The sequence below is a fragment of the Aethalodelphis obliquidens genome, unplaced genomic scaffold (genome assembly GCF_003676395.1).
Source record: "Aethalodelphis obliquidens isolate GAN/ISIS:26980383/991018 unplaced genomic scaffold, ASM367639v1 scaffold5, whole genome shotgun sequence".
Lineage (NCBI taxonomy): Eukaryota > Metazoa > Chordata > Mammalia > Artiodactyla > Delphinidae > Aethalodelphis > Aethalodelphis obliquidens.
The window spans coordinates 58,279,484-58,305,425 of NW_020837949.1; the positions used below are offsets into that span (position 1 = coordinate 58,279,484).

At 38.5% G+C, this 25,942-nt stretch overlaps 1 protein-coding gene across 1 annotated transcript in view; it reads left to right on the forward strand.

The window, feature by feature from the left end:
* Positions 1 to 25,942, forward strand: part of ASB4 (ankyrin repeat and SOCS box containing 4) — a 107,564-nt gene that overhangs the window by 11,214 nt on the left and 70,408 nt on the right. The window contains exons 2-3 of the mRNA XM_027102490.1: positions 5,955 to 5,998; positions 7,247 to 7,389. Coding sequence (XP_026958291.1) covers positions 5,955 to 5,998; positions 7,247 to 7,389 — 187 coding nt within the window. The remainder of the gene's footprint in view (positions 1 to 5,954; positions 5,999 to 7,246; positions 7,390 to 25,942) is intronic.

Sequence of the window (25,942 nt, forward strand, 5' to 3'; positions counted from 1 at the left end):
TGGTTTAGACTTTCCTGGTTCTTGGTATGACAATTGTGTACTGTACCCTGGACATTTTGAGTATTGTGTTATGAGACTTTGGTTCCTATTAAGTCATCTTCTTTAGCAAACTATTTAGGTTCAGAATGCGTATCCTGTTACTCTTTTGGTGTGCTATAGTTCAAATATCAGTTTAGTTTATCAAGACTCTGCCATGCTATTCTGATCTGCTCTGCTTCGGTTACCCAGATGACTGTACTGCATCCCACAATCTCTCAGCACTGTTTGGGTTTATGGAAGGGTACCACCTCTTTGTTTCATGGCAAGTTTGGAAGACAGGGTTTCACCCTCTGACTCATGTGGTGAGGGTCATCTCCTTGTTACTACAGTGGGCAGAGTAGAAAACAGAGCTCTGCCCCCTTGGTCTGCCACTGCAGTGCCCAGTGTGGTAGGGGAGAGGAGTGGTGCTTTTCCTAATGTTCACCCCCACCCAGAACAGGCAGGTATGGTTAAGGAGTTTGTGTCTTGTTGGATCACCTTTTCCTGGTCCTCTGGCTAGAGACAGCAGACTTTTCTTGGGGCTGTTTTCTGTCTGTGACTGTTGATGTTTCTAGGTTCTCTAGCATTCAGGCTGAGGTATTTATGAGGCAAGAAAAAACTCAGAGAATTTACTGCCAGGTTGTTCCTCAAGTTCCAAGGTCCCTAGCCACTCCACTTTATTTTCTCCTCCCTTTAGAGTCTTCTATAAGTGTCTTACATTTTTTTCCCAAGATTTTTGTGGTTGTTGTTGCTGTGATTAGTGGGAGAAATAAAATGGAATGTGTTTACACCATTTTGTCTGGAACCAGCAGTCTCCAGAGCAGCACCCTTTGGTTTTTTTCCTCATATTTAATTCCATTTTTAAAATTTTTCTAGGATTCCCCTGAAGTTACCCATTTAGGTTTCCCTCTGTGGTAATGGATTTTAAAATCACACATCTTTTCTGTTATTTCTAGTTAATCACTATGGAAGGGAGAGCTTGCACATGGGATCAGGTTGTCCTCTAGAACAAGAGTATAAAGAACATTTGTTTCTGTGAATTTATTTTATGTAAAGGGCTTATAAAATATAAAATTTAAATTATTTAAAACTCTCTTAATAAATCCTGCTTATTGAGAATAACAGAATTACATGCAAAGAAATACTAATTTCAGCAAAAATATATGCATCAATTAATAAAGCATTTAAATGATTAAAACTGGGATTTTTTTTCTAGCTTTATATATATAAAGAAATACCACAGAGACAAAGTGAGCTATTGGATTGAGCTGCTTTTGAGAAATCAGACAGCTATTGATTGGTCAATCGTTGCTATGGTTGACTCCGTGGCAACAGTTGAGATGAAAGGTGAATACAAAGGGGGAAGAGAAAGAACTTAGGTGAGAATCCCAAGTAAAACCCAGAGAAAAGAGAAAGAAGAAGGGTCTCAGGGGGACTTCTAAAAAGATTTGTCAGAGGTTTAAGAGGAAGACTGGAGGATCAGGGAGCTCTATATAACTACTGAGATGGAAAAAAAAAATAGTACCATTTTGAAAAGAACCATGGATTGATATTTGTCTTCAACTTAATCATCCATTATAATAATTACTATTACTTACAATTTTACCACAGAAATTAACATGGACTATTTGAGAAACAAAGGTAAACTATGACCGTTGTGGGCATGTAAGGATATTAATTAAAGTGGAAAGATGCCCTATTGCATTAAAGAGTTTATACAAATTATTTTATCTGATTAGTGTGAGTTTAAGACAGATTGATAAAAAGTTTGTAGCTTAGTTTAAAAAAAAAAACATTGACAGGTTTCACCATACTTGTAAGAATGTTTTATTTATTTACGTCTCCATAGCAGTTCAGTCCTTCACTATATAGTTGCAAGTATTAATTTAGAGGTTGTCTATTAAGTCTTTTTTAGTAAATTAAAAGCTAACACGTAACCTATACCAGAAAATGAAGTTTAATTACTTTAAAAATTCTGAATTATATTATTGGAACATAAATGCATTTATATAACTTTTAAGTAATTACAATAATATTAGTAATGAATAGTAAAACATTACCAAAGATTCTGTTGGATCTAAGTTAATAGATGAATTAAAATTATAATTAGTAGCTTGTGAGCAAATGGTGCTTGAAAACAACAAATGCAAATAGTGCTTGAAAACAATGCCTTAAATATCTCCCATATTTTGTAATTATTAATTAGCAAACTACTCTTTTACAGATTGGATCAAGGAAAGCTTCAATGCAGCTAATGAAATTATCATAAATTTGAAATTAGTCTGGCCTGAATTAATACTCTATTCTAAAGCTAGAAACTTGATTTACATTTTAAATTTTAAATGCTTTTCCTTTTCTTTCTTCAAAACCTTTCCTCAAGTCTAACTGTTTTGTTAATAGTCAACCTTTCCCTCCATGAGACACATCAGTAGTAAATCGAATGAAATCAGGATTCTTTTCAACTCTTTGAGAACTCATTTAAATGACTGGTACAGGAGTTCTGTGCACCAGCTTTAAAGATATTTTATGCTACCAATCTTGACTTAAAATGATCTCAATTTACACAAACTAGGGAAAGGTAAGAAGTCGTATATTTATTGTCAATGATAAGTTATTTTTTCCAGTATTAAATTCTAACTTAAATTCTATAAAGAACATCTAACAAAATCTTTAGTTCACTTGAAGCCTGGATGTGTGTTACCTTTAAAATATTGCTATATTCTATGTTTTCTGTTATAGTAAAAAAATTAAACAGTCCCTGAGAAGAATAAGAAAAATAGTAATATGTATGTGTCAATTATATATCTAATAAAGCTGGGGGAAAATGCTAATGGTAAAATATGTGAAACTATAGTACTTCATTCTTTTCTGTTCCATTTCAAATATTATTTCATACCTAGTATTCCTACATACAAAATCATTATTATTATAGATATATTTTATTCTGGCCATACCCAGGTCACAGCCAGGCACAACTGGGGTGGACTCCTGGAGTTCCTAGCCTAAGTGCTTGATCCTGTGCTAGATACTGAGATGTCAACAATCAATATGATGCTATCAGTCCAGTGATGGAAAACAGATATGTGAAAACATAATTTTTATGGAATCCAAAAAGCAACAATGAAGTATGTTCAAAATACTATGGTAGGGCTTCCCTGGTGGCACAGTGGTTGAGAGTCCGCCTGCCGATGCAGGGGACGCGGGTTCGTGCCCCGGTCCGGGAAGATCCCACATGCCGCGGAGCGGCTGGGCCCATGAGCCATGGCCGCTGAGCCTGCGCGTCCGGAGCCTGTGCTCTGCAATGGGAGAGGCCACAATGGTGAGAGGCCCGCGTACTGCAAAAAAAAAAAAAAAAAATACTATGGTAGTGCAAAGGAAGAATTTATAAGCCTGAAGGAGTCACAGAAGACCTTCCAGATCCCAGGCCTTGTCTGCTTTCAAAGAAGTATCAACTGAGGGCAATTCTAAATGATTAGAATAATGCAGTTTAATTATAACAATGAGCTGCCGTTTATTGAACTCTTATGTACTAGGCCCTATCCTATGCCAAGTAATTAATGTGCCCTGCTTTTGATATAATTCACACAAGAATCTCATGTCATAGGTATTTTTATCATCCCCATTTCGTTGATAAGGAATCTGAAGTTTGGAGAGGTGAAATAGCCAGTCAAAGCCACAGAGTTCTTCTAAGATGTGGGGATGGCATAGTGGGGACCTGGGTCCAACAGGTAATGGCATATAGCAGGGGCCTCATTTAATATGTCAGAGTGTGAATGGTGACTGATCTCTGTATGGGGATTTGTTACATTATGACCAGGTTCAGGGGCGTGGATTACTAAAGGGTGTCTTTAGGAAACTAAGGAAGATAAAAGAAATAAAAGTCAGTCCTGAGGATAGCATCCTAGAGCAATGGCTTTTGTGCAACAGTATAGCTTACTACTACCCCATGTGTGTCTGGATTCAAATCCTGCCTCCATCAGTACGGCTTGTGTGACCTTAAGAAAGTTATTTAACCTCTTAACCCTTACTCCTCTTCATTAAAAATACATGAATTATTCTGTGTTAAAACTCAATAGTAACCGCTTAATAAACGTTAAAATTCTTATTATTGACCTCAGAGAGTGGGGTAGGATGAATTGGGGGATGGAGGTCACAAACCCTCAGAAATATTGTGTAAAATTATGTGTGGGTACATAGAATTATAGAGAGGATGGGAACCTATATCTACACACAAGTGTGCAAAAACATCATATTATGCAATAAACTTTAAATCAAGTTAAACTTGACCCCAAGCCCCCATTCTGCCTTGGAGGGCAGGAAATCCGAGCTCAGTCATTACTGATACTCTCCCAGCCCCATCCTTGGACAATACAAAGCTTCCTGAACTTTCCGGGAGGCCTCCCATGAATGGATTGGCAGGTTGTGCTCTGTACAACCTCAGGGGGACAATTCGCATCTCAAGAGGCTTGACCACATTCCTGAAACAGGAGGGAGGAAAAAATAGAGCATGAAACAACCCACCAATTAACATTTCAATAAATTATCCAGCCACATGCATTTTTTTTTTTGAGGGAAGAAGAAAGTCCATACCTTTCATTAGATTCTCAAAGCAAAGAGGGAGTCTGATTTGATCCAGTAAAAGAGATGGGTGTCAAACCTCTGTGCTCCACAAAGCAGGAAAACATCACATTTGCATTGATTATAGACCCTTTTCATAGTGCTGACACATCTATGAGCTTTGAGTGGCCTCATTATTTTTTTATTAAATTGGGTCAGGGTGGGGGCCCCCCATTCAACCTAAATGCAGATGGGGTCATTGTGACTGAACCGCAATATACACAATAGGTAATAAATTCTGGGAAATGAAATCTGTCATCAGACCCCTCTTTCACACAACAGAAAACAAGATGGGGTATAACATTGGGACTTGAGGCAAAAAAGTCTCCAAGATAAAGAGCCAGAACTGCATTCATTGAGTTATAAAGCATTTGGGCGGGGGTGGGAGGGGGCTCTTCTTTGGACAGAACAGGAAAGGGCCAGTATTGATTCAGTAAAAAGTATGTAAAACTACTGAACAGAAGACCATGTACGTAATGGAGGGAGTTTGTGAAATACACGATGATTTTGCAAATAAATGTGGACACCTGAATAGCCACTTCATTATCAGCCTCATCTTCAAATACAGGGGGAGAGAAAGTGCTTTCTGAGAAGTAGTAGAAAAAACACTCAGGTTAATGAAAGTCATATCTGTCATTTTAAGTGCTCATTACAATGGTTATTTTTACCAGCATTTAATTTTTATAAAATTCAATTCATCAGACCTAGATCCATGATTAATCACCTAAGTATGACTAGACAAAAAGGGGTACTAATAAACAGTAAGAGAATGTCTAAGTCCCATTTTTAGCATTGTTCTTGCACTAAGTAGTTTCCACTTCTTACATCCCATTGCCTTTGGAAGAATCTGCAAGTCCCTATTTCATGATAGTTCAGTTTAGTCTTTTGTCACATTGATTTCAGAGTTCTTTAATAATTAAAAAAAATCAATGCTTTCAGAGTTCTGACATGTTATACAATCGTACTTTACATTTTTTTATCATCACAAAAATATCATCCATCCATAGAGATAGCTGAAGATCCTTCACTAATGTGCATGGTGTAATACAAAGTACATGAAATTTGAGTTAGATTCAAATTATATACCCTGTTTCTTCATTTGTTAAGTGGGATTACAGTACCTACCTTGTAGTATCACAGGTAATATAAGTAAAATGTCAAACACGGTGTCAAGATACGGTCAGTATTGAATAAATAGTAGTTTTCTTCAAAGTAAAAGTACTAGACAACTGATAATGAAGACTATTTTATCTTGTGAGTTCTAGAACTGTGGAATTTTTGATCTGGAAAGGCCCTGAATACGAAATTTTATTTTACAGATGAGGAAACTGAAGACCCGAGGAGGTGAAAAGACTTGTTTAAGGTGAAATATCTAGCTTTCTCATTAAGTAACTGTTTGCTGAATGAAGGAATAACATTACATCATCATCAGAAACCAATTTCCTGTGTGCCAAGTAATGATCTATCTCTTACAATCATGGCCTATGACCACGTGTGACAATGTGGAATGTAAAATATGAAAAAGATTGATAAGATTTGTATGTATCTTCTTCTTAAATATATTTTTCATTGAAATTATTGAAATCTATGTATTAATTGCACTTCACACTTAACTAATTTAACTTGTCTATTTAGGTTAAAAATGGCATTGATTTATTGTTCTAATCAATTACCTACTTTTATAATTATTATATATTACATATTTAAAAAAAAACTAAGTCACACGTGGCATATTATGACAAACAGTAGGCCATTTAATTGCTGGTTCATTGTCCAGTCACAAAAAAATAGAATTGTTGGAAATAAATTCATTAGTATAAAATACAGTTAATTTGGCATATTTCTGATGTTCAGAAGTTAGTAAATTTTATTTTCTACTCTATCAGTCTTATCAGATTTATATACAAAAAATACAAAATGGTAGATTTCCATATAAAAGAAGAAGGCATTATGATGTATGAATTTTAAAATAGTGGTTTCCTAGAAATTGCACTGAGGCAGTCCTGCCTTCCTGGGGTTATTCAGCAGCACTTCAGCTTATATAATTACCACACTAGCCTGTCTTACAGAGCCCACAAGGCACCCAGATTGGTCACCATGGCAACAGATTCTGAATCAGAGTAGCCCATCCTAATACAGTGCACAGAGCTTCTTCTCGGAAAAAGTTTTTGGTTTTTGTTTTTAATTTTAAACACATTCCCCCAAATTACAGGTATACAATTTCTGAATTTTTGTTCTAGTTTCGTTATAAGTGTAATCTGACCATTAAATGTCTGGGCACACAGTTTCTTGAAAAGCGAAGAAAATATAATGCAGATATTTAAATACAGATCACTTTTTCATTCTGGGCACCATTTTGAAAAGAAGAAGATAACATTTCAGAATAAAAAGCACCTGAAGAAATAGTTGTGGGAGGAAATTGACTCTCTTTGATCTTTATGTTGCAGTAAAAGCTCTTTTACGCTTATTTTTAAGACTCTTAAAATGCATAGATCTAAGCAAATAAAATACTGTTTTTCCATTAAAATTTAAAAAAATGAACAAACACATGTAGCAAGGGCCACATTTATAAACCTTGTGCAATAAAATTCTCTTTTTATCTATCAAGCAGAGAGTACACAGATTTGCTCAAGATTCCCTGTCTACCCCTGCACCGCCAGGAGGACAGTAAAGCCTTGCAGAGGCTGCATCAGCTGCTACTTTCTCATTTCTTGTTTGCTGTGTGGACAGGCATTGCAGCTGTGGTGACTGACGGTAAGAAGAAAGGCTGATGATAATTTTCGCACTTCCCCATCCATTAATTCATTTGAAACTAAAGGTAGGGTTTTCTTCCCTCTCCACCGCCCCCCCCACCAATTAGGAAAGATATTTATGTTTTATTTAAAATTCCTTTCTAATCTATCACCAAACAAGAGAAAGAAATTCACACATAACTCATAGTATATGACCCTGTTTACAAAGTAAGCTCAACCTTTTGTTTGTTTTCTTCTAGAGCTTTAAATTCAACTCCTATTTTATGCCATATTTCCATTTTCAGCCATCATTGATACCAGAGTGACTTGGTTCTTGATGGCCTCTTTGAAATGTCTCCTTTTTTCCTTTCCCCTTTGGCTCCATTCTTACTGTGTTTTCTGAAGTATCTATCCTGCCCGAATGCCAGCAGCCCTGTGACTTAGGGAAGAAGGTACATTTAATCCATTCTACAGAGGAACAGATGCTCCCTTCAACGAACGTGGCTGGCCTCACAGAAAACGGGGCTGGAGTCTGAGTCAGTTTTGATCCCCAGAGCTCCTGCTTCAGGGCCCATGTTATTTTCCCTTCTCTTTCCTGTGGGCTTCCTCCTTTGCAGAACAATGTGGATTCCAGTTCCTGCTTTTCTAACTACTGGAAAGAGGAGGAAGGTCAGGAGTGGCCGTGTCAAGGACCCTTGACACGCTGAGGAGGCCCCCTCTATTTCCACAGCCTCTGGTATACTTAAAAATGAAGACATGCCAAAGTAGGGTTGTACTGAACTTAAAATATTTACACTTAGCAATTAACTTTTGTAGGAGGAACAGAGGCCCTCCAATGCTGTTAGTGTATCTCTGTAAACATATGTATCTAACCTCATTTGGAAATATAAACAAATGTCTGAATTTTTGGCCTGTAATGAATTTGAAGTCCTGGCCCAGTACCCTCTTGCCTCAGTGGAGGAATGCCCCAACCCCCAACATGAACTTCAGGGGTCCAGAGGACAGTGATGGTAGCAACAGAAGATTTCAATTGGGACAAAGGTGGCAGGTTAATAACAGCTAATACCATAGAGCATTTACTGTGTACCCAGGACAATTCTAAGTATTTTATGTGTGCTAACATAGTTTGCTTTCTTAGACAGCTACTACTGTTATCCACATTTTTATACATGAAGAAACTGAGGCACAGAAAGATTAAATAACTTGCCCGAGGTTGCACAACTAGCCATGGTACAGAGTCTGTACTTTCAAGCACTGTGCTACTTGATCTCTTACTGAATGCAAAGCAGAAACCACAAGGACCAGAGGGGGAGTGTGAGTGTCCTCAGACTCACAGCAAAGGGTGGTGTGTGGTGTGTGGTGGTAGGAGCATGACACAATATCACTAGTAAAACTAGGCGGGGCTAAGCAATGCGGTCCATTTTGATTCTACCCCCGTCAGTCAAATGATGGGGTGGTTGTCCCCAGGGCTGCAGGAGGTGGGGAAACAAGGTTGACCCCTGTACTCATATTCTCTCCCTATAGGCCATATGATGTGTTTAAACCGTAAGTGCCACTTTTCAGTGACACCTGGCATCAGATCTAGTTTCATAGGCGTGTGACTTGGGCAGTTGCCCAGAGCCCTGTGCTCTGAAAGATCCAGCACTTGTGTTAATCCTCTGTTGTCACCATCTTGAAAGTCGTAGTAATTTCTAAACAGGAGATCCCATATTTTCACTTTGCACTGGGCCTTGCAAATTATGTAGCCATTCCTGCATGGAGTCCTGAGCAATCTGGAGAAGTCTGTACCTCCGATTTACCAGGAGAGACAAGGTTCTATTTCCTGTGATTCCTCTGGAACTGCAGTGCTGTAAATCTGCAGTTGCCTGTTAGTGGATTTGCATTTTACTGCAATGTAATGCTTGTCTTCACAGGGGAAAGCAGTCAGCTCTCACTAATAGGGGCTTTAAGGATGTTCTGCCTAGGTCCACGTGCATAGCCTTGAGCAAAAAGGCTCAGGACAGACTCCAGATTCAACAGTGGGGCTAACTACAAGAGAGCCTCTTTGCAGAATGATAAAACATTAACACCTCAGCTAGATTTGCAGCCGGCCCCAAGCAGTGCTCCTGCAGACTCACACGGGTCCAACTGTACAATTTCAGCTCACGTCCTCCTGGAAATTTCTATTTCCCTCCTCACAGTGTTTGTAGAATTTAGCCATGCTATAGTTAAGTCAAGATTTGCCAGAATTTGTAGAGAAAATTCAAACTGCCTCAGTACAAGGAAGCTAATCTGATAAATCCTCCATTTCCTCTCTCAACCCTCCAGCAGTCTGGCACTAGAATAAATGATGGCTCACCAGTGGCGAGTTTCCATGGAATCAGTCGCTCCTGAGGCCTTTTCTGAAGTGAAGGGCAGTGAGCTGATTCTCTGTACCAGGGCAGTAATGATACCAGTGAGCAGAAACTATGTGGGGGGGGGGGGCAGGAAAGGCAACTTCTCACAGAAGACAAAAAGGGAATTTTGTGCCTGTATCTTTCAGAGGAGCCAGAACCCTCATATTCAAGGAGATATTGGGGAGGGGCTGAATTAATAGTGATGGCCAACATCTTCTAGCATTTACTATGCCCCAGATACCCTTGTAAGAGCTTTACATATGTCAACCCAGTTAATCCTCCCAACAAGCCAACGAGGTAGGTATTATGATGATGTCCATTTTAAAGGTGAAGGACCCGAGGCACAGAGAGGGTAAGCAGTTAAGTCAGGAGAGCAGCTGCGCGGCCTCGGCCATAGGAGCTACAGGTTCATCCAGGACAATAACAGGCAGTGAGGAGTTCCTGGTGGGGCCGGCTGTGTGTGCAGCTGCTGAGTCTGCGTCCTGTTTGTCCTCACAATAAACCCCCATTAATGAGGGAAGCACGATTGGTCTCCATTGCTCTTGCAACCTGAAAGAGCCTATAGAATACAGATCCTATTGTGAATGCTTTTGTAATTTGGAGGTTTCTTCTTTTTTTTTTGGTAATAAATGGAATAATCAGCGCCTTAATGTATCCATAGGGAATTCAGGAGAGGGATGAAGAAGCGGCTCCTGTTTTTGAGGCATTTGCAATCATTGTTGGAGAGACAGAGCCAACAGATGGGGAACAATAGTGAGACTCAAGGGCTGGTGGAAGCGAAGGGTGTGGGAAATCAGAGAAGAGAAGGTGTTTACTCACTGACTATCAGGTTAGATGGGATGGGGGATGGAAAGAAGAAACTGGGTGGCTTTGGACACATTTCCTCTTTATACTTCACCTTCAGCAACTGTAAAATAAAGCCGTAAATTATCTCAAAGACTCTTCTAGGATTTTTCAATGAATCCTGACCTTTTCTGTAAAGCTGGCTTTTTATGTGTGGTATTTGCTAAAAGCAGAGGCACACCTATAACAGATAGGGCCCAGACTGTACATCACATGATCAGGTTGATACAGTTTCCTGACCTCACGTTAGCTCCCAAGAGCATACGTGTCCTGAACTGTAGCCCATTAGCTTTTCTTGGCTATTCAATTGAATGATTACCCCAGCCGTTTATATATATAAACGGCCATTTGTATTTTTCTCTGTTTTTTTGGCCAAAATATAAAAATAGGATATACATAGACTATAGCACTTAATAATATCTTATATGTTTTGATATTTTAAAGAAATAAAATTTATCACATGGGATAGTCAGTCATCTCACTCATTATCATTTAAATTTCTTTTCTCGGGTCTTTGGTTTTGTATATTTCTTTCAACATTCTAAGTTACTGTAGCCCCCAATAGCTGGTTATGATCACTTAACATACAGTTTCAAATCAATGAGGTCTGTGATGGAAATAAAACAAATTCTAAAAACTCATTTTTATATTATATGCATATCATGTTTTCAACAGCAAATTTTTTTTTTTTAATTCAGAACAGGCATGTGGTTAAGATAAAAATTATCTGATGTTCCCAATCATTGAAATATAGAAACCATAATCAGGGAAGGGCTTAGGAGGTATTTTTGTGGTATGATCCTTAGGACGAGGTAGCTTTCTCTAACCTGACAAATATTCTATAGAGCCCATAAACTAATTGTTCTTTAAGTGTGGTCCCCAGACCAGCAGCATTGGCACTGGACAATTCTCAGGTCTCACCCAAACTTAATCAGAACTTTGAGAGTTGGGGCCCAGCTGTCTGCAATGTAACAAGCTTTCCAGATGATTCTGAAGTACCTTAAAGTTTGAGAACCCTTATCATAATTCAGGCTGCCAATAGAATAGAATAAGTCATCAGTTATATTTAATGACTACTATCTTTACTTACATAGTTCTCCCTATGCCCAGCTGGATACAGAATTTGGACATAAAATTACAGCCCAGAGTATTGGCATTCCTCAGTGATTCCCATCATTGGTGGGGTTTAACATGAACTGCTCTATTTGCATTCAAGGCCTCCTATAGTAATAGACCCAAATCAGGTGTCCAGTGTTATCTTCTATTTCTCCGGTTGAGATTCTTTTTTTATAAATTTATCTATTTATTTATTTATTTTTGGCTGTGTTGGGTCTTCGTTTCTGTGTGAGAGCTTTCTCTAGTTGCAGCAAGCGGGGGCTACTCTTCATCGTGGTGCGCGGGCCTCTCACCATCTTGGTCTCTCTTGTTGTGGAGCGCAGGCTCAGTAGTTGTGGCTCACGGGCCTAGTTGCTCTGCGGCATGTGGGATCTTCCCAGACCAGGGCTCAAACCCGTGTCCCTTGCATTGGCAGGCAGATTCTCAACCATTGCACCACCAGGGAAGCCCCGAGATTCTTTTTATTTTAGTAAAATTGGATTACCATTCTCTCCCTATGCCCTCACTCCCTGCCATGAGGGATAGTTGACATAGGTTAAGACTGGGAAGGGCCTTCAGTGAGTGGAGATATAGGGGAGAGCGCATTCCTAGGTGGTGACACAGTGTAACCAAACACCTAATGTTTTTCGGTTTCTATCAAAATCCTATGTCAAATATCATTTCCTCTATGAAATCTTTCTTGAGCCTTCAATCAGAAGGTGTGAGCTCTTCCTTCCATAATACTCTCACAGTATATTCTGTTCTGCCCTGTTGTGTAGTCTGTATTTCTCATTTCTTTGACTCTACTGTAAGTTCTTGAGATCAGGGGCTGCATCCTGCTACTCATCCTGCTGCCACTCCTACCACTGTCAGACACATAAATAATAACTCTGTCAATAGTTGTTGAATTGTGGTATGCGGTGGCAGGACTGCCAGGCAAGCCCAGAGAGTCCTCTGACAGCTTCCGGCCAAGTCTGTTCACTGTATGAGTTGGGTGTACGTTGCATGCCTGTCTCCAGATATTCCCTTGCAGGTAACTGACATTCATTCTCGTAAGATTTATAGAAAGTTCACAACCCGTGTTTCAAATACAAAATCCACCTAGGAAGGATCAAGAAATAAAGATCTAGAGGACAAGCCTAGCTCTTTTACCCCCTGGCGCTGTCAAGGGGCAGCCTAAGAGACACTAGAAAGGGCCGGGACTGGGAAACGGGAACAAATCTTTGATTTCACAGTCTTGCCTGCAGCCTTGACTGACAGTAGCTGCTGCTTTCACCTCCATCTGTGGCTTCACGCCTTTTTAGAAGAGACTCAGGAAATCTCCTTCTCGTCTTAGAGGGAATATTTTCAGCCTAAGAGGAAAATTCTGAGCATGAGAAGCAAGCTTGCCTTGCTTTCCCACACCCAAAGACAGAGACTCATAAGACAATAACGGTCTGGAAAGAATCTAAAGACACACGGTACAAAACATATTTAGTTTATTATTTTAAGTGCTCTTCTTAATACCATCGCAGTGAAAACAAACAGTAGACCGACAACCACCCTCCCCCTCCAAACAACGTTTAACTTATATTTATGTATTTGCTAACCACTCACATCTTGAAATTCATTCTATAACATCATAGACCCATGGCAAATTCTGAACAGAGAAATTCATTGTAGGAAAATATGATCATAAAAGATATGGTTTAAGTGGATAAAACCCCAAAAATTTTAACCCATATTTATGATTTAATCTGGATCAAGTTTTATCTGCATTGGTGTAGGTTTTTTTTTCCAGGGGATACTGCAGTTGTTTTTCCAGGTTCATTTACCGAGGAACACTGCCATCATGTGGCCTGGTGTGTTAAAGACAGCACATAAATGACAACTAACAGCATGGCTTTAATTCTCTCCAGAAAAATGTTCACAGCTTTTAAATGTGCTTTGTTGTTAGAAGCTGTATTTGTGGATTTCTTTCTAAGAGAGCATTCTTAAATATCTGCCAAAGGATGAACTCTGTGTGAGCTTTTGAATCCCCTGAATACATAGCAACCACAACAGAATATCACATATATAAAATAATAATTGAACACTGCTTGTTTTACGAATTTGTAAAGTTTTCATAAATTTATCCGCTTTAAAGAGAGTAGGATGACTTTCTCGTGTGCACTAAAGTGGCTGCCTATTTTTTCTTCACACTGCTAAGTCCACTGGGGAGAGGAGGTATAAAATGAGAACTGTAGGGAGGCAGCATCAAAAACTAAAGTATGAAGCTTGACCCTAAGTCTGAGCCCCCACTTTGCCACTGATTAACTGTGGAATCTTGAGTAAGTCACACAAGCTATCTGGTCTCAGTACTTTTTTTCCTTAAATAAGTAGGTTTGATACACTTAAGTCAAAACTGTTTTCTAGTTTAAAATTCTGTGATTCTACTTGACAAGTAAGTTAGTTCTTGAAAAAGCAAGAATGCTGTTTTTCTTTAGGTAGATTATTTTCCTATGGTTTTCCTGTAACTGAAGCTTTGTCTGCATGACTCATCATGCAAAATTTTCTCTGTAAGAACCCAGAGATTATGTGTTATGTTCAGCATTGCTCCAGAACAAACAGCTTTCACGCATTTTGTGGGCATTCACAGCTTAGTATCTCTACAAACATAAAATAAAGTTGAGGAATCTTTCTAATTGGTAAAAAGCTTACTGGCTTCTGAGAGCTGTAGGGTTGTTTTTTTTTTTTTGCGGTACGCGGACCTCTCACTGTTGTGGCCTCTCCCGTTGCGGAGCACAGGCTCCGGACGCACAGGCTCAGCGGCCATGGCCCACGGGCCCAGCCGCTCCGTGGCATGTGGGATCTTCCCGGACCGGGGCATGAACCCGTGTCCCCTGTATCGGCGGACTCTCAACCACTGCGCCACCAGGGAAGCCCAGAGCTGTAGGTCTTAACAGACGTTCCAGAATGTTAGAAAAGACAACTCAGAACAGTCTGATGTCTTTAACACCTGAAAGGGAAGGGCAGTTTTCTTCCCTCTTGCTTTGTAAATTTGTCAAAATTAAAAAGCGGATGCAAATGCTGTGTATGTTCTGATGAGAAAAAATTGTGGTAAATGATTCCCTCGAGTTGATTTTGTGATGTGTGTAACGGGGTGAGGGATGGAAATACAAGCTCTGCTGGGCGTTTGAACCATGCTGGAAGGGCATGTAAATGCAGGCCAGTTGCTAGGAGACCTGGAGCACAGAGTCAGTGCCCCCCTGTGTGCGCAGGGATGTTTTATCTCAAGAAACCTTGTCTTTCACAGTCAACGATGACATTAAATGTAGTCTGTCAAAATTCAGGTGGACCAGAGCTTGGTTATTGCTTATGTCAATCCAGTCATTCTGTCATCCACCACTCATTAAGGGAGCAAATGAAAGAGAACAATGTAACATGGTGCCAGCGACCAAGAAGCTCTAGAAAAGCTCCGAGTGATGCACTACAAATTCAGTCTAAATACTCTCACATGGAAGACAGCTGGTTTGTTCGCCGATATTAATTCCAAGTGTGTAGTAGTGGCTAAAGAATGGCTTCAGCATTCCAAAGAGAAGGATGCCAGGCCACAAATAGAGTTCTAAGTGAAGATGTGCTTGAGAAGGATTTTGAGCCCTATTGCTTACAAAGCAATCATTTCAGTCATTTGTGGGATTTTTAAAAACAGATTTTATGCTAAACACACGCTTCCAGTTTGTAATTCCACCAAGAACTTTAGAATTGAGACGGTATTAAGAGTTCTTCCAGCGCCCCCAACTGGTTGAAGACAGAAACTGACCCTCTCTGCGGGCAAGGGCAATGGGCAGTCCATTCAGAGAATGGGGCACGGACGTCTGCCCTTGTAAAACACTGTCAAGCTTTGCCAATATCCAGGAGACCCCAAATTCAATGAGAGAAAAAAAGAAAAACTAAAGGCTGAGGAGTGGTTCTAGTAGGTCTCATTTTGATTTAGAGGAAACTGAGTCATTGAGAGGTATTTTGAATTATTTGAAACACACACAGCTAATTATCACCAGAGCTGGCAACACAACCAGGTTTCCCAGTCCAGTGCTCTTTTACAGTAACACCAGGAGCTACTCAGGAGAGTTTTCTTTCTCAGGAGAGTTGTGATGTTCTGTTAGCTCTCACTGATATGAACGGCAGCAACAGTAATCCTGTAATGCTTCTGGAATGCTTTACAACGTACAAATCACATTTATATACATTGTTTGGTTTGATTCTTTCAACCATGGAAATTGTTCTTATGAAATAGTATGCTTAGCACACAGACTTGATCTGCATTGTTACAAAAGTATAGCTATAATGGTACTAGTTTGCGAGGTCTCTGTTATAAATCGTCTGCCATGCCCCGACATGAAGGGTGATGTAGGGACCTTGGAGAACAGGGAATTGAAACCCTAATATAGTTTGAGAAATTTTTGTGTTTGCTCCACTTCAATACTGAATATCCACAAATAAAATGAAGTGTGTACTTTTCTGCTTATTTATGGAACATATAAAACTATCATCAATGATAAGCCATTTTTGAGAACTTAACTACCAGGCCAGACACACAGCAAATACAAAAATGCTGTTCTAAGTTTAACTTAGAGAATTGGACTTGGGTTCAAGAAGTATAAGAAATGAAATAAATGACGTACATCAGTTCCACTGTTAAGCTTTATTGAGCTTCAAAGATACCTGAAAAGAGGTAGAGGTATCTGAATCAGGATGGCCTTTTAGGGTCACCTCCTTTTCCTTATCTCAGGGCACTAGCATCTCCTGCTTCCGTGACCTAGAAAGCTCTTCCCCTAGATATCAGCATGCCTTGCTCTCACACTTCTTTCAGGTTTTTGCTCAGGGAAAGTGAGGACTTCTCTGATCATATATTTGAAATTGCCGTGCTTTCCAAGGCCATAACACCTTCCCAGGGCTAGCCTGGAAGTGGAGGGTGCTTTTTTTCACTTATTGGCCCAAAGGAACATACATTTTTCTGATCTATACATGGGTGACGTATGAGCTGGCTGGGATCCTAGACTTTCCCTAGTTTATTATTCTCTATGGCATGTATTACCACCTGACAAACTATGTTTTTTTACTGTTTTTTTAATTGTCTGATTCCCCTATGATCCCTTCACTAGTACACAAGCTCCATAAAGGTAGGGATTTTCTTCATGTGTTTACAGTGCTTAAGAAGAGCCCCAGCAGTGGCTAAGATGAACCCCCTCAATGACTCTCATTTCCTGGTATTCATGCCTTTCTTTTTCTTTCTCTTTTCCTTTTTTTGGCCACACTGTGTGGCTTGTGGGATCTTCCCTGACCAGGGATATAACCCGGGCCCCTGAAGTGAAAGGCCGAATCCTAACCAGTAGGCCACCAGGGAAGTCCCCCATGCCTTTCTTTTATCTTCATCTCACATCAAATCAGGGCAGCTCAGTGTGGCCAAAAAGAATATGGTGGAAGTGGTGGTGTATGACTTCCTAAGTCAGGTAAGAAAAGGCATTGCAGCTTCCAACTTTCTCTCACGGGTTCTTCATTCTGGGGGAAGCCAGCTGCCATGTCATGAGGACATTGGAGCAGCCCCGTGGAGTACATGGACAGGAACCAAACTGCGTGCACCAACTTGTTAGCAAAGTGACCAAACCATTCTGAAAGGGGATCTTTTAACACCTAGCCTTTGAGTCTTCCAGCAGAGGACTCAAATATCACGTAGCAGAGACAAGCCTTTCCCTTTCCCATAGTGTCCTGTCTGAATTCTTGACCCACAGAAACCATGAGAGATAATAAGTGATTATTATTGCTTTAAGGTCATGCATTTTGGGGTTACTTGTTATGTAGCAAAAGATGACTAATATAGTGCCTGGCCCATAGTAAGTTCCTAATCAATGTTTATTGAATGAAGAGGTAAATTAAGCAGATTTTTTCCTAGGTTACTTATTGATCATAATACAATGCCTCACAAAACTCTATAAGAAGCCTTTGCTCCAATGGCAACGTTGGTTTGGAGTCTCAAGGAGTAGGCTTGAATCTTGGATCCGTCATTTATTTGTCATTTAACCTTGTATAATTCACTTACAGTCTTTGCGTTCTTAGTTTTCCTAATCTGTAAACTAGAAATAATGATGACAATTGTAATTACACCACTGACAGTCCCAGCAACCTGAAAGTGCCCTGATGACTTTATAGATCCCTGGATCAGAGCTCTCCTGAAACCCATGCTTTAACTGGAATTGTCCATTCTGTAAACCGATACATCTTTTTTATTATTTGTCAGTTTCAGTTGTTGGTGTTACCTATAACCAAAAGCAATCTTTATACAAAACATGAACACTCACATATATGACACAATAACAAACAAAACAAGATGGCATGTAATCAGTAAGATGCTGCATGGTAGACTTAAGTATAGCAGCTAAGAAGAAAAAGATATTAGACCACCTTATCAACAATTTCTGTGGGCTGATGGCAAGGACATCCTAATTCATCTGCCTAGGAAAGTCAGGGAGGCCCAAGGGGTTCTGTTTTCACAGAAGTTTTGGTTTCTGTAGATATATCTTAGAAGCCTTGGCTTCTGGTTTCTTCTCTGTGGTTGCCTTTGATAGGTAGTTGCTGGCTTAGTAGCATCAAATTCATGTTTAAATGCCTTCAGGGACCAAGGAGCTATTTGTGCTTCAGAGAAGATACTCCAAGTGGTCAGATTATGTTGTACACAGACATCAAGAAAACAAGCAGCCGGGCTTCTGTGCCTGCTGCCTCCCCTATAGGTCCTCAGAGAGTACAAGAGGGTCTTCCAGGCCCCTTGCACAATATCATCACCTTGTTGGAAGGTTCTTCGCTTTGCTCCGAGAGGAGAGGACACTGTCCTGAGCATGTTGTGAAACACTAATAAAAAACTCTTCTTACAGGATGGGGAGTTTTTATTTTTAAGATCAGAGGAGACAGGAATTTCTGACGGGCCTGAACAGACAGAGTGAAATATAGTCTCTGTGTAATTTTGCCTCTTGAGGCCTAGAGAGACGGTGGCTTGAATCAGTGGTCTGGATAATGTGGAAAGCTCTCAAATGTGTTTTATTAGCATTGGTCACTTTACTTCCTATATATTAGAATGACCTTGAGGGGCATTTTAATTAAGCTGCTATTTGTTTTCTAAGTGCAAATAATAATCTCTTAGTTTTATCCTCTGCTGCTCAGATAAATTGGTCAATAATTGATTTTTTAGCACAATAATCCAGATGACTTTCTCAATTTTCTGCATTTCTTCATGGAAATTTGCTTTGTTTTCTCAAAATATTCTGCAGAATTTGCATTTATTTATTTTTATAGTTATGAGATGGGACCGAAATAGCTTTGGTGGGAAAACTTAAAGTCCTTTCTTTAGGTCAAAATTATAAATTTGTTTCCAAACATTAAATCAGTGTTTTTAATTTTCATTCTTAAATCGTGTACTTTGTAGCCCTCAGCCTTCAGGGCCAAGTCTTGATGTTTATCAACCCAAGGAAAGAAAGTATGAGAACACCCTAGGATATATTGGCCTTTGATAAGGTTTAAATCTCAATGCTGACTTTTAGGAATGCAATAGTTGTGAAAATCAGGCTTTAAGAAAATGAGGATTTTTTTCTAAATAATTGTATCTCCTTCTTTAGTATATCAAGAGCCATGCTCAAAGGATTCAGGATCCAAAGTTTCTTCCACAATGCAATGACAGCTCTTCCACCTATGGAGGGAGGTCAACAAGCTTGCCGACCTAGGGAGACAAAGAAAAAGTTAAAGAGGAAGTAAGAAGTCTAAAACTGGACCCTTTTAGTCAGGAAGCCTGGAAGTCTTGACGGATTATGAGAAGAGATGTAGGTTGATTGAGGGGTTAGATGCCATGTTCTCATCCCTAGTCACACACTTGTTTCAGAGTTGAACGTTGGTAGAGCCATGGAGAGGGGAGGGGACTTGGTAACAAGATATGCCTGAGGAGGTCTGAAGATGCTGAGAGCAGTGACTCAGCATCAGGGAGAATGTAGATGCCCTGGAGAACCCCAGCCCTCAGCTTAGGTCCATGTCCATTCTGGCCCCAAAAAGATGGCAAGAAGGTGGCTATAGAAAGCTGCTGGTTCTTCATGGTCTCTGTATGAAGTGTGAGGGAGTGACAGTGTGCCTGGAGAGAGGACACAGAGTTTCAGAGCATAGATTGGACTAACATAGCCAGAGGCTGTGGTATTTGAGGACATCAAGATTGGAGGCAAATGACTAGGATCATGTTCTCCAGTGGTGGATGCCAGAAACCTGAATACACCCAGACAAGACCAATTTAGAGGAGCCACTCTGCTATGAAGATCAGGGAGGGTCTAGAGGACAATGAGTTCATCTTAGGACTGCCTCTCCTCTCATGAGGTCATATAAGCTGCATTCCTACCCCTGACTGATCTTCACCTGGTGTACACTGGTCTAGTCATACTGGTTATTTATGGCTAAATTCTCTTCTAATTGATTCTGGATGCTAAGTATTAGTATTTTGAATTAGTATTGCTCCTATACATATCCCATATTTTCAGAGGGAAATCCATATTGGAAATGACCATATTAGAGGGAAATTCAAAATTCTCAAAGATAGAGACTTTTATCCAAAGAGACTGAGGATTCACCTAAAGAGACTGCTAAATATTTGGATCAGACTAAGCATATCCAGTTGGACTAAAATTAAGTTGTCCTTCCCTTTGCCACTAAGTTATGTAGAAAACCCATAAGGGGGACCAGATCAATTAATTGCATATAAACAAGCTATATTATTTCTGTATGAAATTCAGTGAATTACAACTTTGTGACAGTTTCTAGTGTACAGGAGATTGGAAAGATCTGGGGACTTCATTACTACTTAAATCCATTAGCTTAATTCCACATGGGCAGGGATTTTTGTTGTTGTTGTCCACTGCAGTGCTCTGAATAAGTGTCTGGCATATTGAAGGTTTGAGTAGGTATTTGTTGAAGGAATTACAACTGTAACACGAGGCAAGCTTGCAAAGTGCCCTCTAAGAATCCCAATACAATTTCAACAAAAGCAGAGTGTCCCTGGTGTCATCCATCAGAATCCTTTGTTTTCAGCTCCCTCTAGGAATATTATGTTCCATGTTAGGCACCAAAATTTAAGAGGGACATTTATCAATCAACTAAAGAGGATCCGGAAGAGAACAGGCAGGACAAGAGAATTCTGAAAATCACCCCAAAAAGAAACAGTTGACACTACCTGAGGAAAAAAGTGATTAATGAGAGAGAATGCTATTTTCAAATGTTAGAAAGAGTATAATTGTAAATGTGTAATTGCATGTTCATAATTAGACTTAATGGGAAGAAATTATGAATAGGCAGATTTTGACTCAATATAACAAAGAAGCTCTGACTTTAACTTTCCAATAATGGAATGAATTGCTTTGTGAACCACAATGTGAGATTTAATTATGTATTATCTGATATTTCCTTTTCAATATTCATTGGTATTTGCCTCCCTCCCTCTCAACTTATTGTTTATCCTTGAAAGCAGAAAATGTAAAATTTGGAATGGTAAGCTTAGATTAAAAACTTTATTACTGTTAAGAATTATGGAGCCTATTAACTGATCACCCATTATCTTAGTCCCTCGGGTCACAAGGTGGCAAACTCAAATATGAGAACATACCCTTGACTGTTGGGTCTATATCTCACTTGGGTTTTCTGATGTCCATCACAAAGTGAAATTGCAAATTTTGTAAATCAGCTAAGATTTCATGAGGTTGATGAAAACGTTGGAGAACTGCCCAAATCACATACAAAACCATTTACTAATGGCAATTTGTCAGTGTTATTTCTGTTAATAATTGCATAAGAAAAGTTTGAGAGCGTGAGGATTTGACTGATGTTTTAGAGGGAACTCCAGCCATTGAGTTTGTATGTCATTGGAATATCAAAGGATGAAGAAAGGCCCTTGGCAAATCTGTTGAAGCTCTTGAGTACGTTTGTAAATATGATTCTTTTTATATATTAGTTTGACAAAAACCATTCAAAAGGTAAAGTATATTGCTTCATGTCATTATGAAATTGAATCAGAAGAATTAAATATCTTTCTCCGAAAATAGTAAACATTGTATTTTGTGGTTCTATGAATTATACAAGTAACTGTCAGCCTACAAGTTAAATATTAGATGAAAATATGTTCCCTATAATTTTTGCTTTTCTTTTTCAAGATGAATTAAGAGAACCCCACCCCCACCCCCCAACTGTGAAATTCAGTCTTAATTTTAGGTAGTGTGAATTTTCGTTATCTTTTCCAGGACTAATTATCCTCCAATAAAGTAAAACTCTATGTCTCTGTTTCCTCTACCGGGAATGCTTTTCTTTCTCTTATGTTTGTCAAAAAGGGCCAAAACATATCCATCAATAATTGCTATACTTGAGTCACGCATGTGGACATAAAAGGAACAGTATCTTATTCTCAACCAAGCATAGTGCTAAGGACGTTGTAAATAATCAATGAATAATTCTTCATTCATTCATTATTCATTTATTCGTTCATACTGAACACTGAGGGCAGGAGAATGATTTAGTTCCTTACTTTATGGAATCTACAATTCTGTGCTTATGCTGCGTTACCAAGTTATCGTTATTAATACGTTCAGTGCAGAAATACATTTTTATCACAAATGTAATTTGTGCTCATTGTAGATGACTTCAGAAAATAAGAAAGAGATAAAGAAGAAATCAGATGTAATCTTAGCATTAGGAGATAAAAGCTGATGATATTTGGGAATTGATGCATGCGTACAGAGTTTTCTTCCTACGTGTGCATTTAGTACACATATTTATACATTATATAGATAGAGACAAATTATGTAAATATATACATATATTTGTACATTATATAAGTATAGATTTTTGTTTGTTTGTTTGTTTAATTTATTTATTTATGGCTGTGTTGGGTCTTCGCTTCTGTGCGAGGGCTTTCTCTAGTTGCGGCGAGCGGGGGCCACTCTTCATCGCGTTGCGCGGGCCTCTCACTATCGCGGCCTCTCTTGTTGTGGAGCACAGGCTCCAGACGGGCAGGCTCAGTAGTTGTGGCACACGGGCCTAGTTGCTCCGCGGCATGTGGGATCTTCCCGGACCAGGGCTCGAACCCGTGTCCCCTGCATTGGCAGGCAGATTCTCAACCACTGCGCCACCAGGGAAGCCCAGTATAGATATTTTTAAAGAATATTTATACTACATATACTATTTTATAAATTACTTATCTCATAGATATTTTAAAATCAGTATATATCTACCTAGTCATAATGACTGAAGGGTGTTTCATTACATGGATATGACATAATTTGTTTATCAAATTTTTTGCTGTCAGTCACTTAGATTGCTTCCATGTTTTTTACTATTGTTAACAATATAATCATCTATATATACATTTTTATTCATTTATCCATCCATTATTTCAGGACAAATACTTTACACTATGTTAAGCTTGAAATTTTATCTTCTTGAAGATTTAAAATTAAGAATATTAACAAAAATCTTAAACGTTAAAAAAAGTTAATCTACCATATTAGAAGTCAAGATAGTCGTTGTCATTGGGGGTCAGGTGAGTGTTTGGATTGAAAAGTGACATAAAGGGAGTTTCAAGTGTACCTGAACGACTCTGTGGTTCGACCTGGGGGTTGGTTACAGGGGTGTGTTCATTTTGTAGAAATTGGACAAGCCGTATACTTATGACTTGTCACTTTCTACTTTCTTGTATTTGTGTTACACATCAATGAAATAAGTTAAAATACTATGTTACAATTTGCATCAATGTCTATATGCTTATATAAATTCTAAGAATTGAATACTATTATCATTTTTAGTTTTTTTAAATTCATGTTGCTAATTATTCTGCAGAAAGTTTGCACCAGTTTTGACTCCCACAGAAAATATATAAAGTGTAATTTCTTTATGTTCAAATTAACATCTACTATCACAATTTTTCTAATTTGTAATGATTTGTACATTTAAAAATTGAGTATTTTTCTCTCTTGGAAAATTTCAAACTTACAGAAAAGCTGAAAAAATAATATCATGGTCATCCGTAAATCCCTCATTAGATTTGCCAATTTTAATTTTTTGCCACATTTGCTTTCTCTCTCTGTCTCTATTTACATACACACACACACTCACATATCTATACACGTATATATGTATACATATATATACACATTTATTTTTGTATTTCTGAATTATTTGAAAAGAAGCTTTAGGCATCATGACAGTTTACCCCTTAAGAATAAGAATATTATTCTATATAACCACAATACTTTTACCACACCTTAAAAAATTAACAATAACTCTATATTATCAAGTAATATCTAGTCCATATTCATATTTCCACAACTGTACCAATATAGTCTTTTCTAACTGATTTTTTTAAAATACAAGATTAAATAAAGTTTACTCAGTCATTGCATTTAGCTGTTTTGTCTCTTTAGGCTCTTTTTACCTAAAATAATCCCCTACCACCATCACCCTACCCTGCTTTCTTTCATGATGTTGAAATTTTTCAAGTCTAAGTCACTTGATAACCTTCTGTTTGTTTTCAAATGTGCATGAACATGCTTGATTTTGCAGGCTCTTATTACAGAATTTTATAGGTTTTCAGAAGCACATGTATCAGCCACTGTAACAAATTTTCATTTGTGGCTATTGGTTAATCAGAGCAAGACATTGGATCTCTAGTTGAGCACCAGATGTTTTTACTGAGGGGAAAAAAAAGAAAAGTTAAGAGCTTTTAAATCTTACATTATTACTTTGATTGTATAAGAAATAATAGTGACATTTCATTCTCTGAAATGTATTGTGAGGGTTTTCCTTCGTATTGATACACTATGTTATTCAATGAATTAGTTAGTATAGAACCAGTTTAAAAGACCTGAGAGTGCAGTGACAGCCAAGAAGGATATTTTGAAGTTTAAAATGGTCCCTATATAAATAGAACGGATCAGCATAACTTTGGGATAAAATTAGCTGCCAGTTTGTGGGCTCTCTAGCATGTGCCTGTTAGCTTGGTGCCGCTCTTCTGATAAATCACAATACAGCTTCCAGAGGGAGAGGAAGGATGGACAGCACGGCTGCCCCTATCACTAAATCTACAGCTGCCAAGTTAGTTAAGAGAAATTTCCTTGAGGCTGTAAAGTCAAATGACTTCGGAAAATTGAAGGCCATTTTAATCCAAAGGCAAATAGATGTGGACACAGTTTTTGAAGTTGAAGATGAGAATATGGTTTTGGCATCTTATAAACAAGGTAAAAATTATAGGTGTAATTGTAAAATCGATAGAAAATGGATTTGTTTTTTTAATGCACAGCCTTAGTCACCCAATCTAAACCGGTAGCTCTTACTATTTCTTTAAATATATACTTAAAAAATATTTCTAATGTAATCATTTCTTTCTTTTTAAACTAGACAAAATCATGAGCTGGTATATATATAAATATATTTTTTCTTCTCTTTACTTTCCTTCTCTTTTCTTTCTGTATCCCTGTGCCTAGAATTTGAAATCCTGGATAATCATATTTAGTAATGCAATTTTCCTCTATTTCTAACTTTATTTCTTCTTATAAGTACATAGAATAAAGAAACCGTCTCTAGATTATGGCTAAACAGATTGCTGAGATCTAATCCAGACAGTATGACTGGCTTGGGAACAGGCTGCCAGCCCTCTGTTAACAGGGCTACTTAAAGATATATCATCTCTACATCCACCTGGAGGAAGAAGAGGATTTTTGCCCCTATTTGAAGGGTTAATAAATGGGAAAGGCTGTACCGTGATACACCTTTATGATCCTTGTCATTTTAATGAGTTTTCAGTTCAGGCAGAAAAGCTGAAACCAGAAAAGCCAAAAAGTTAACTTTTTTCAATGACTACAGTGATAGATCAAAATTGTAGATCTACCTAACATGGAGTATCTGCCTTATGAAGAACTAAGGATAGCAAAAATTAGAACTGAATTTTTTTTTTAGTCACGGGATTTTCTGGAACCCATGCTTAATAAGTCAGAAATAAATTAGAAGTGAGCAGATTCTGATTTCCCAAATCAGCTAGTTAATGGGAAATTTGAGTAGCGAGGCCATCTGGTAAGCGGACTGCAAACAAACACCATGTTCAACATCACTTCTGTTTAAACAAAATAGGTGATAAGGTCTTGTGTACAGCATTGAGAAAGAGAGATCTTTTTTTATGTTTAAAATACTTTCCATTTGTATATAAATCATCAGCACCATCAATCTTCAGAAATGAACACT